This window comes from Aulostomus chinensis, chromosome 10, assembly GCF_037954235.1.
Source record: "Aulostomus chinensis isolate RoL2024-O1b breed Wild chromosome 10, RoL_Achi_v1.0, whole genome shotgun sequence".
Classification (NCBI taxonomy): domain Eukaryota; kingdom Metazoa; phylum Chordata; class Actinopteri; order Syngnathiformes; family Aulostomidae; genus Aulostomus; species Aulostomus chinensis.
Genome location: NC_141329.1, coordinates 19028355 through 19041528, shown reverse-complemented (window position 1 = coordinate 19041528; position 13174 = coordinate 19028355). Strand labels below are relative to the sequence as shown.

The following is a 13174-nucleotide window of genomic DNA, read 5'->3' as shown; positions in this document are numbered from 1 at the left end:
CTCATCTCTTTACTTTCACCAGCTGTTGTGGTTATTGTGTTGTCAGTAGAACACACTCCTTGAACTGTGTTGCATAGCCTCAGGATATTCATCTTGTTTACTTGTGTCTTCATTTGAATATGTATTTTACGTACTCAAATCGTCTCTTATTTTCTGTAGCTATTTATTTGTAAACGATATGAGGTCTGATGCCGATTTCAGGGTCAGTTGAGTCTCGAGACCACATCTGACTCCAACAGAAGCCATGTTGGCATGAATGTTTGATGTTCTGTCCCCAGGCTGACTGCCAGCACTGTATTGTCATATTACAGTCTGCATACTGTCTGCCAGTCATGTGTGCCACCAGCTTGACAGCAGCCCATAATCCAGCTCAAAATTAAAGGCCTTATTGGCTTCTAGGAATTGCAATTGTCTGGGGCATTTTTGCCCCCTGTCATTTTATTAGCTTGGTTTCCACTCGCCCTCATCGTCACATACATCTCATCATGGCTTTTTGCCATACATCCCTGCTTCAGTTTCAGATATGACTAGATAGCTCTCTGTTTAACTGCTGATTGACACCGACACATATTGCAGGTCTATCCCTCTTTATCTCTGATCCACTGGCAATAAGCTCTCTGCACTGATCTCAGGTCTTCATGCATTGGTCAACATGCCAGCAAGCAGCAGCAGTGGCTCCTCCTCCGCAATGAGTTCACTCATTCCTCTGGAAGCAGGACACCAATCATTCCTCTGCTGACTCTGTCATTACTACCATCTAACCAGTGTAATTACCAGGCTTGGTGTGTCCATGTGGTGCATAACCTGAACCTAAAGTATGTGGAGCCAGTCAGTCAGAAGGGCAAAGGAGGGAGACCCCAGTGATGATGCCAAGTGTCCTTGAGCAGGATACTGAACCCCTAATTGCTCCTAATAAGTAGGTTGGCACCTTGCATGGCAGCCTCCACCATCTGTGTGTGTGTGTGTGTGTTTGTGTTTGTGCCTGTGTGTGTGTGTGTGCGTGCGTGCGTGCGTGCGTTAGTGCGTGCATGTGTGTTTGAATAGATGAATTAGATGACACTGTAAAGCGCTTTGAGCCCCGCTTAGATAGAGAGGCGCTAAATAAAAATGAGTCCATTTACCATTTCCTATCCCAAGCTTACTAATTACTGTGTTTGAGTAATTAAAAGGCGTTAAATGTCTATTTAAGTCCGGGCTAAATCTAAATGTTTGCAGATTTAATTTTCTCATGTTTTTCTTCTCCTTTTAAATCTTGTTTTTTGGTTCAAAATGTAGTGCTTGACTTGTAGTGACTGCTGCCACATTTAGCTCCTGAAAAATAATAAATGGTTTGCTTATCTGAAGTGTTTTCCATCTTCTCTCCTCTTTGAGTCTAAGAGGAGCTTCATTAAAGCTTTCAGTGCTGGATTTGGTTTACAGCTTTCATACTAATAAACAACCTGGACTTTGGGGTCGGGTATACTTGGATCTGGGTTTGTGTCCCTCTTACTCTTAGTGTGTTTTGCACTGATATTCCTAGAAACACCACCTACTTCCAGATTACTCTGCCTCATGGCAAAGGCTCATGTATTTCAGATGGAACGTCTGTACCTACCCGATTGGCTGACATGGCTCTCATGTACTTTTCTTACATTCGAGACAACTCTGAATTCCAAGCCGGGGATTTCCAACAGCACTGTGTTCACACAGCAGTCAACTCTTAGGGGCAAAAAGAGGACACAGACTAGATCAGTGGGAGAGCTGAAGTTTGGTAGTCACAAGGAGGTGAGAAAACAACCTGAGAGACTTGTTAACACTTTCAAATTCCACACGTTGCAGTAATCACAGAAACACATAAATAGATTTTACATTCTTTACTTAAATACACATACAACCATGTAGAATAAAATTTAAAAAAAAAATTAATAAGAATTGTGTTGTTAGGTCTGCCGTCTTTGATATTGTGACATCACATCTGGGAAATAGAAGCTCTGAAAAGATGCTCCAGTTTCTGACCAGTAATTTCTGAGTTAGACAAATTCATTTCACTTTTCCCAAATTATTGCTTGTTTTTTTTTCTCCTGACCACTGAGTTGTCTTGAACACAGCATTACTCATGAGCTCTGTGCTGCAGACTCTTGACAGTAGTCATTGGTAAAGATCAGACCCCACTCACTCCATTTCCTCTTTCATCAGGCACCTCAAACAGATAATGAAGCCATTCTACAGCCCCCGCAGCTGCGGTTGAATAATCTGGGATTGGGCCTGATGGTGGATCACACGACAGCTCTCCGGATGAGCAAAGACTCTGTCAGAAAGCATGATCAGAGCATGAGCCTGTGGCCCCAAAGTGCCCATGGTTCACTAAGACAAAGACGTCATACATTTGCCCCACCATATGACTGTAGGGAACTTTTGTTGGCTGTGAGCATATATAAATACTGCTGTCTTCAGGTCGGAGAAGTTTGGACTCATACAATGCATTGTGCGTCATAAAACACACACAAACAACCCTGAGCTGCCTTGACTGAATGAAAAGCTCAACATTATTAAAATTGGTCTTTATGCTAGGAGTCAGAATCATTGGAATTGCTCACACTTTCTGTTTGCTGTCAGACCTACAGGAAAGAACACTTTTTGTTTCAGTGTCGCCTCCTCCAGTTTTTCAACCCCATGTGATAGCAGTGTTGGTGAAAGCGCTTAAATTTTAATGAGGTCAACATGATTACACCGTTAAACTTTGTGTGTAGGTGTGTGCTTTTGATGGAATCCTGACAAGTTAAAGCATAGACTCCTACACAGAAAACATTTTACAGGTTGGAAAGATAAAAGGTAAATCCTGCTTCACTAAGCTGTGTGTGATAAGATGTTTGGTGGGTCACAGGTTCTACAGGACCTAAAGGTGTAACCACAGCACATAATGAAGATTAGATAGATTAGACATGGGGATTACTCACATTCAAGCCTAATGGATGCAATGTGTGCTAGTGAATGAGCATGATGCAGGAGCCTAAAGAAAAATTATAAAGATATTTGACAAGAGCACATGTTAAAGGTAGATGTTCATTTGCTCCATGAGCAAATTTAGTGTGGATATTTGAATACTTTGACAGACTGAGTAACTTGTAGAGATAACCTGGGACTTGTGGAGATAAGTAGCTTTAATGAAGAACTAAATAGAGGATCGGATTAGCTAGAACCTCAATGCAAAAAATGTAAATTTAGCTGAAGCTCTTATTCATAATATCCAACTCCCCCCATACAGACTGTTGTTACTCTATTTTGTCTGTACTCACATTCTCAAAAAACTGACCAGTAGTTGAATCTTTTGTCTGAACCATAAAGCAGAATGACACACAAGAACACAATAAACTGACTATTAATTGGGGGGTTGGGGGACACTGGAAAAGATGTCACTTGACCTAAACTTATCCTCTGAAGCAGAGACAGAAGGAAAGATTGTGTTAAGTTTGATCTAAGATAAGTCCAGCAGATGGATGACTTTTAACACCGTACCATTTTCACCAATAATTAATCCAAAATCTCCTCTCCACTATCCTTAATCTGTGCAGTTTTAATAAGGAGAGATGGGGTTTCCAGAGCGAAATTAAATTACATTCTGATTAAATGGTTGTAGGAGACATGCTCATAATATAAGTATTGATTTTTTGGCTTCATATTTTTGAATGCTTTTCAATGTTTGATTTCTCAAAATCATCTCCACCATCTGTCCTACTATGGGGGGGGGGGGGATCCTTCTTTGGTAACCCCTGCACTAATCCATTGAAGACGTATACAATTTTTAAGACAAGATGCTGTGACAGTAAAATCCCCATCTTGGTTCACTGAGCAATGTACTGATCTGATTATTTCTTTTACCCCCACCTCACCCTGCCCGCTGTTTTTTCCTGCTGCTTTCATACGTCTCTGTCCTTCCACCTTATTTGGGTCCTTGTCACTTCTTTCTATCAAGACATACGGAACTTCAGCGATGTGGCATCTGTGTCTAGCTGAGGCCAAATAAGTCATGAGCTGGACTGCCAGTAAACCAATCAGCACTGGGACACGCACCTCTCAATCTTAATTATCTAAACATACAGAGTTTCAGTAGACATGCACCAGACACAAAAACACACACGCAGCAGCAGCGGCACACTCTCCACATGTATAAGGCATGAGTAGAGATATGCTGACATGTAAATTGTCAATGTGAATTTTTCAGTCTGTATCTTTGTTACATTCTAGTCTGATAACATTAGCATGTTTCAGTGGTTTTTAATCTGAGGCAGAGCTGCTGGAGCCTTCATGTCCTGTAGGTACATGTGTTTGTGTGTGAACCCACATGCACGTGTGCGTGTGATAATAATATCCCTTGTCAGCCTCCTGAAGATTAGCCTCAGCAGAAGAAATCCTGTCATATCCCTACTCCCTATTCTCTCTTTCTCTCCCTCTCCCTCTTATCAGCCTTGCATTGTTTTACAGTTCAGTGGCTCACTCTTATCAGAATTCAGTGCTTAGTTTTTTTTGGGGAGGGGGGGGTTTGCACATGACAAGAATTTAGGTTGCACAAAATGTGAGAATGTACGTGACACTAAAAGACATTTTTGAGTTAAATGTTCTGATTATACTGGGATGAACCAAATATGAACAAACAAAACAAAACTGTATCTCATGGGCTTAAAAATGCCTCAACACTCCATCTACTGTTTATCATCTGTCCTGAGATTGTGGTCTGATTTCTCCATTTCATGACTTTTATTTCCAAAAAAATGATAATTCCTTGTTAATGCCTCTGCAGTGAGAAGCCCTCCTCCAAATTAAGGTTTTAAACAAGTTTCAAAGGTTTGTTGAAGTGTTAAGCTTTTTTTAGTTTTTGTGCTTTTTGGTGATTTGATTGTTTTTCCTTGTTTTTCTTTCCTCAGATCTTCATTTAATTGAAAAACGTCAAAGGAAAAAAAAGAAAAGGACAGGCTGCGACCCAGACTGGTCCATCATGGATCAGTGAAGCCCTGCCAGCTATAAGCAATGTTTTTTGGAGTTGGAGGCTGTAGTAGAGCCAGCAGAGTGTGTATGGGGCCCCTCCTCTCCTTCCTTTTTTGCACCCCTGCTGACATGGGATGCCAGCCCCCTACACACATGGCCTCTATCCTGAGCTGAGCTCTCTTAGGGTGCCATGAACAGCTACAGAGACAGAGGGGTCACTTGCACCTCCTCGGACCTTCTGGACAGGGGAGAAGTAGGGTTGCCTCAGCATACTTTGTTTCGCCATACCCCCAATGGCCACTCGGCCCCTGGCCCCACAGACCCAACCATGCAACCACGCATCTCAGTGCCTAAAATGGGTGTTCGTGCTCGTATTGCAGAATGGCCCCCACGTCGAGCACAGTCCCGGGAATCGCTGCTTGAAAATGGACAGATTGGCAGCAATCACAATGGAGATGACTGCTCCACTTCAGTTTCCTCTTCAGTTTTGTCATCTGACATTGGGCTGGTGCGGGGTGGAGTAGCCAGGTTGCCACGACGACGTTCCAGAGAAGTGGAGTTCAGAGGCGGTTTAGGCGGTGAAAAAGGATCCCCTCTGAGCTTACGTGTTTTCCCCCCTTTGAGGCAGCGTTCTAACAGCGAGGTGACACTAAGCGAACAGGATGAAAATGAGGTGAGTCTCTGATCGTCCTCTATTGCTGTCAATCATGTGAGTTCAGTGCAACAAAAACAGAAAAACACGTGTTCGTTGTTGCTTTGTAGTTCCACTGTGTTTTGTGTTCATGCTGGATTTCTAAAAAAAAAAAAACAGTTAAGTCATACATACTGACAGTCACTAGCGTCCTCCAGTACCTGCATTGCTAGCTGTTCTTTTATCACACGGAAATCAAAATCCATTGATTGACCTCAATGCTCAATGTCCTCTTGTGATGTTAAGACCTTACAAAGAAAGGATTCGCTCCACTTATTATTACATATCCTTATGTTATGAATCATAATGAATAAGCAATATAAGTGGCCTTTGTTGTGTAATCTAAATCATATTTCATGTGTGGTCACTGTATGTTTCAATAAGGTTTAAATGAGGAACTGATGGTCCCCTGTTTACTATTTACCTCAGTTGATTAAGATGGCTTCCATGACAACTCATGGTAAAGTAATGATGACTTTATTCACGTTTTAGTAATGCCTCTCCTGCTTTCATACTGCAAATCTGCATAGGCCTTTTTTTAAACCTTTCAGCTAGTTTCTCAGTGAAATTTGACAACACCAGAGTTTGACACATTTCATATTAGGGTACATAACATGGTAAGCAAACACACCACCAAAGCTACTACTACTTCCCACTACAGCAATGCAAAATCAGAGCTGTTTTGTATTGACTTAAATGCCATCACAAGGTGAAAGTTCTGACCCTTTCTGCTCAAAGGTGGAGACTCGTGGCGGAGGGGGAATGGGAAACCTGTTCAGAGAGTATGGCAGCACCTCTTCCATTGACATCCAGGGCATTCCTGAGCAGAGTTTCTTTGACATGCTTACTCAGTTCCACCAGGAGAGGCCGGACCAGCGCAGCTCAGCACCCGCACAGCTTAGAGAGTTGCTTCGTGCGCCCGACTCATCACCGGGTGTACCCCTGCCTTCAGCTCCTTCACCTGGTCCCCCACTGGGTGGGGATGATAGAGGGACAGGAAGGAAGGATGGAGCTGAGCGGGTAAGGAAGAAAAGTGGCGGAACAGAATCTTCGCTGGGCACCTCCTCTTTGTTTCGGAAACTTCGAAGCTCCAGTCGAGGGGAGCAGGATGGAGGCAAAGGAGAGACCAGTGAGGATGGAGCGGGGCGAGGTTCATCAGAGAACTCCTACAAAGCTTGGGTGTGCCCCAAGAGCTTTGTCCATTTCGATGCTCAGAGCATTCTGTTTGACCTCCACGAGGCAGCAGCTCAGCGTGGCTACATTGCCCAGAGGAGGAACACTGCTACAGGGGCATCAGCTGCTTCTGTGTCCCTGTCTGTGTCCAGATCCTTGGTGCAGTGTGGAAATGAACCCATTTACTCCAGCATCGAGGATCTGACCATGAGCCTCGACCCTGGCATTACAACACCTTCTCCGGGTGTGGACCCTGTAGACGTGCCTCCTGGATTGCACAGCTCAAGCCCGCTGCTCCTCTGCTGCCCCCACTTCCTCAATGAGACCGGGGGCCACGGGGAGCGCAACATCAGCTTCCTCAGCTCATCAGCAGAGCGAGGAGGAGATGGAGGAGGAGATGGAGGAAGGGGCTGGCTGAGGAGGAGTAACGCCAGTGTCTCTGTGCTGGAGGTGCCTATAGAACAGCAGATTACGAGACTGGAGAGACTGAAACTGTACAGCATAGAGCATGTTGACCTTGGGGCCAGGTACTATAGAGACTACTTCCATGGGAAAGGTAACACTGACCAATAAACACACACATACTCACACACAAACAGAAACATACATTCTGGAACACATTCATTGTGAGGCAGAAACCGCACTTAGAAGAAATATTTTTTGATATTGGTTCCATTTGTGAGGAGCACAAGAATCAAACTGAGAAAACTGATTATACTGAGTTATTTCCTGGCAGAATTGCAACATACACGCAGCATTTTGAAATGCATATTACTGACTGTAAAAAAACATTTTTTTGGAAGTTAATCAGAAATATGCAAATGCATCAAAGTTTTTCAAGGGTGCCATCTTTACAGATACAGGCTTGTGAAGCATTCTGCTGAATCTGTGCTGTTTTTTTTGTCCTCAAACTTTGTCAAAATGCTTAAAGCTCCCCATGGTCTAACAGGACTGCCACACAAAGTCACAATTTGTTCTGCTGTCCTTCATGGAAATAAGGGCTGCAAGTTGAGGAAGTAACAAGAGGATGCTAATATGTTTAGAATGTTTACAGAAATTCCTCACAGCTTTGTAACTGCCCTTTTAACCGTTTTTTTTTTTAAACTTCCAAATTATTTTATAATGCTACATAAAACAATAAAGAAATTTAACAGCCCTTTTAGGACAAGCTACACTCCAGTGTATAGTCCTCACAGGGTATTTTCCTCTTTTCAGTATTTTTATATAAGGAACAAAGCACACAAATGGGTGTAATATTGCAAGAGGAAATTAAGTTATAGTTTACTTTGTTCTGCATAATGGTAACGACATTAATAAATGATAGGTGAGTGGAGTTCATTATTTTTTTGAGATGGACTTGTTTCCCTAGAGCAACAGCCTGATGGCACCATGTCCCAGCATCTAGCCGGCATGATGTCAACTTCACATTCTATTAATTGTCCACATAAATAAGATGGTACAGTATAGTTGAAAAAAAAAAATTGTGCCAGAATTTTGCTGTTGTTAATTCCCATGTGGTGGTAAGTATCCAGCTGAGCCTGAGCAGATCAGAGTGTGCCAAACTGGCAACATTCCCAGAATTGTCATTACACATGTACCTGCCACTTGACTGTTGGCAAATTTTGAGATGATAGTGCACCATCTGCCTTTTCTGCATCCCATATACAACTGAACATTGTTAGCCAGTGCAGCTTTGTTTTACACATGATTTCAGTGGAAGAAGTAACACCTGTCTTCATAGAAGAAGAGAGTCTGTGTGTAATGTGTGCTTGCCCATATGGGGGAATTTCTCGTCAATGTTACATCTAAAGACTGTGTATGATACTTCCACTTGGCAAGCATCATCTGGCTGCACTCTCATTAGTGACAGATGCTGTTTGGTGTGTATGTCTGCAGTGTGCGCAAGAGAGACAGGCCCGCAGCCACACAGATAAAGGTTATCATTCCAAAAATATGTTCATCTGCTGACTCGTTTCCAGCTTAGCCATCCTCCAGAATGCATCTGTGCCCTGCGTGCACATCATAATGCCTCATCAAAAAGCTGACATTTTCACCACGGGACATGACTTGGAAGCTAAGCAGGCCTGAGTCGTATGTGTACATCGTCCTGATTCATTCAAGTCAGAGGAAGGATAGAAGCATACTTGTCAAACTAGATTCCACTTCAAGTGTCTGGAGGATTTGTGTTTCAACTCCCACACTGTATGTGGTGTTGACATTAGCCTGGCTTAGCTTAGGAGCTTTAGAAGAGTGCATGTAAAATGCTGGTGAATTGTGTTTATAACTTTGTGTCAGGCTTTCAGTGGACAGATATGTTGGGTGCCAACTCTGCTCATAAACCACAGAATGTAAAATATGACACCACATTTTGTTAATTTATGGGAGTCACAAGACTGTGGACACATTTGCCATTCGGTTGTCATATTTTAGCTGTTGTTCTGTATATTGTATTGAATCGAATCCCTCCTCTGTAATGAACCTCATACACACAACATTTAAAGAAATGTCGTGCATCTCTCGGCTGTGAACACAAGTATTTAGTTGTCACCTGCCTTTAGGAGCTGCTATTAGTTAAAGGTTTGGTTTGTCTTGACTACATTGATTTTTCAATCAACATGTAATATTAACATTTTATTTTGGCCTGAATGGAATTCCTTCTCTCCCTCAGCTCATTTAATAGACAGTAACTCTCTCTTATTCTGGTCAGACCCCTCTGCTCTCAACCTCATAAACTCTAGAAGCTTATAGTTCACTTTTTCTCTTTATTAGTGGCAGGTATTAAACCTCAGTCTCTTTTTTTGGTACCAAACCAAAAATGTGGCCGTTGCAGCCAAAATGTACTCAGTTCGCATCAGTGCCTGCTCAAAAGTCTTGTTTACTTTGAGATATTTGAGTCCAGTCATAAATAATGTCAGAAATGTTTTTGGTTTGTTGTGACAATGGCTGCGACAGTCTTAATTAATGTGTACTTATTCTGTTGTTGAAGGCACTGAGGACGGTTGAGTATTTCAGTTTGATAATTTGGAACCAGTGCAGTTGAGGAACAGGCCTAGTAACTAGGGTTGCAGCTATCCATTCTTTTAGTAATCAAGTAATCAGTAATCGATTAGTCTGCGTTTAACCTAGTAATCAGATTCGGAATAGGAAGAATTATTGCACATTATGCAATTTTTTTGATTATGTTATTTTGCTTTATTTAAGAGCAATGGTACTATACAAAAGAGAAAATAAGACACTTCTCTCAAATGGATAAGTGTGAAATGCTAATGTAAAAGTACTAAGTAATGTAACTTCCAACATGTCGCCTTTTTCTCTTATGAGTTTGAGTGTCTGTATTTATTAATCAAAAAACACCAATAAGAGAGCCATTAAAGTACAACAAAAGCAATAGAAATATTGATTATTCAAAAAAAGGAAGTGATTACATGCAAGATTTTTAATTGTATTTAGGTGTTTTTACATTGTGGTATTTATGCTTTTACTTAAGTACAGGATCTGAGTTCTTTTTCCATAACAACAGGTCAGTGATCAGTGTTTCATTGACTCTCTGTGGCTCAGCAAATAGTGTTTTATTTTTTGAGAAGGGGTTTAATTACTGCTACTTTAAAGGACTGTGGAACGTAACCAGATAACAGCGACACATTGATCATGTCCAAGAGAGAGGTGTGAGGGGTAGAGAGTCTTTGAGCAGCTTAGTTGGGATGGGGTCTAGAAGACAGGTGGATGGTTTAGAGGAGCAAATTATTGTACTAAGCTCATGAAGGCTAATGGGAGAAAAACTATCAAAGTGTATGTTTGGTCCAACAGCTGCCTCTAAGGCTTTTGGGGTTATAGGTGCCATGTTGTCAGCTGATGGCAGGAGGAGATGAATTTTCTCTCTAATAAGTAGAATTTTGTCATTGAAGAAGTCCATGAAATCTTTGCTACCCAGGGAAACAGGAATACTTGGTTCAGTAGAGCTGTAGCTACCTGTCAGTCTGGCTACAGTACTGTAGAGGAACCAGGGGATTGTTGCTGTGTGAACAGCATGATGTTACACTCTTCAGTGTTTCACACACATACTTTATTTGTGCGGACACTCTGGTTTTGGCATTTTTATTTTTTTAATCAGTCCGACAGCATCCGTGATTTTGTGAACAGTCTGCCCTCCTCTCCTCCCTCACCTGTTTGCTCTGCTCTGAGAAGGTCTGACGGAGACCCAGACTCTCCTGTTTAACGTCAAGGCCTCGTTACATAGTTCTTAAGCTTATAAGTGCACCTGGTTGGTGTCGATGTCATTCACCATCATGGTAGTTTCAACTGTTTTAATAAACTCCGTCATTAACAAAAAGTCTCCTCCACGTGCAGCTTTCTGCTGTGAAAACTGATCACAGGTGAATTTATGCATAGAAAACAAAAATGAATGCGTTGGGTTTTGGGGCGACTTTATAAAACATCCTGTGGATGAAGAAAGTCAACAGATCAGACACAGACGGGGTGAGAGAAACACACTGACCTCCAATGTTTGTGTGTACTGAATGTGCGTAAATGTAGGAAATGCATTGATGGAGAGAGGAGAGACGCTGCAGCCGCGTGATGATAAATCATATCAAAACTTAAACTTAAGCTGGGTCTGGTCTTGAATAATGAAGCTGTTTTATACCAAATTTCAGTGCCCGCCCGACGTGCAAAACAAAGTACAGTTCAGATTTAAACAAGGCTTCAAGGCAAACATTTTGCCTGGAGGACTTAGTAATTGAATTACGGGAGTTACTTGAGGAATTTTTTCAGCCCAGCTAGTTACTAAACCTCCTAACCACTTTTTCAACTAAAAAAAATGAATATAGGTGTTTAGTGTAGTAGTGTGTCCTGTTTTGCCGTGATTGAAGTCCAAGTCCTGATCCGAGGAGCAAAATGTTTGAATTCTATATAGTGCTATTAACCATGGCAGCTGGTCTTCACTGGTTGAAATGCTGCAATTTAAATCACACTTTGAATAAGCCGATGGCAGGTGATGTAATGGAGACTGCTTTGGTTGGTGACAAAAGGTGTTTAGAAGAGGAAAACTCCACCACCTCAAAGACATGGCTCTGTGTCGCCTTGTTACATCACATCATCGGGCTCAGACTGGGAGTTAGTTCCTCTTTCAAGAAACAGATCCCCCAAAATGTTGTTAATGTATCAGGTTGTCATGTTTGCAGATAGAGTGGTTTTCTTAAAAAAAATGTGATGATAACATTTTTTTCTCCATCTTTTTTCACCAGAGCACTCAAACTACTTTGGGACAGATGATAAGCTGGGCCCTGTGGCTGTGAGTATCCGTAGGGAGAAAGTGGAAGACACCAAAGACCTGAAAGACCAGTATCAGTACCGCCTGATTGTCAGAACCAGCGAGGTATGTACATGTTATCTGTAGGTTGGTCGGGTGGAGTTTTGAGTGTTGACGATGATTTATTTATTTATTTTTTAATTCACCTGCTACTTTTGTTAGTTACACACACACACACACACACCCAACCCTCACCCCCCAGTCGTCCTCCTCTTGCCAGGGGAACATTCCGCCTGCTCAGTCTCAGCACAGCACAGAAAACCAAACCAAACACTAGCTGCTCTCACACACCCGATCACTTTTCCACTTCAGTTGATCAAATACTCGTTATTCATTAAGTGATGGGCTGATGATTCTGAATAATGAGTTAAGGTTCTCTGTTCTCTTCTGATTTCTTCAGATTCAACTGCAGTCTGCTCATATACTTTCAGGGATTCTGATTCCAAATCAACAGACTGTGGTTTCAACTTGCTTCATGGTTAAAGTCTGAGTCTGAAATATTTAGTAGAATACTTTTTTCTTTTGCTTATTGGTGTATTAACGCCTGTCTTGCGCTGTCAAGGTCACCCCAGTTGAGTGATTTAAGTATCTGTGGGGCAAGTGCTATGTTGTTTTTTGGATTACATGGCTGCCTGGCCTCATCACCTTAGCTCTGCTATAACAATAGAGCCTCTCCGCCATCTAAGTACACAGAGCTCATCTAACAAACACAGCAAGCATAGCCAGGCCTACTGTTCCCACACAGACAAAAGGAGATTGATTGCAGACCTTATTCTCTCCCACTCAAAACGCAGCTGCTCTCAAATATCCATCCACCTTAAGTCTCTTGTCAAATTCAGTGCAGAAGTGCTGACACAGCAAGGTGGAGAGATTTCCTTCCCTCCTCCCTCCCACCGTCACACATTTGTACACACAGCCCTTTGACATTCCTGCTCAGCATGTTGCTCACTCCACCGTTGCACAAAAACTGACGAGTTGATGCGATGGCTCCATAACTTCAGTTGTCTGTCAGTCAGGTTTCATTTCTCTGCCGTCTGTGA

General features: G+C 42.2%; 1 protein-coding gene across 3 annotated transcripts in view; it reads left to right on the top strand.

The window, feature by feature from the left end:
- Positions 1-13174, top strand: part of sipa1l3 (signal-induced proliferation-associated 1 like 3) — an 80893-nt gene that overhangs the window by 44429 nt on the left and 23290 nt on the right. For all 3 annotated transcript variants that reach the window (XM_086216278.1, XM_086216279.1, XM_086216280.1), the window contains exons 2-4: positions 4902-5635; positions 6392-7382; positions 12070-12200. In XM_086216278.1, coding sequence (XP_086072404.1) covers positions 5153-5635; positions 6392-7382; positions 12070-12200 — 1605 coding nt within the window. In that variant the 5' untranslated portion in view covers positions 4902-5152. The remainder of the gene's footprint in view (positions 1-4901; positions 5636-6391; positions 7383-12069; positions 12201-13174) is intronic.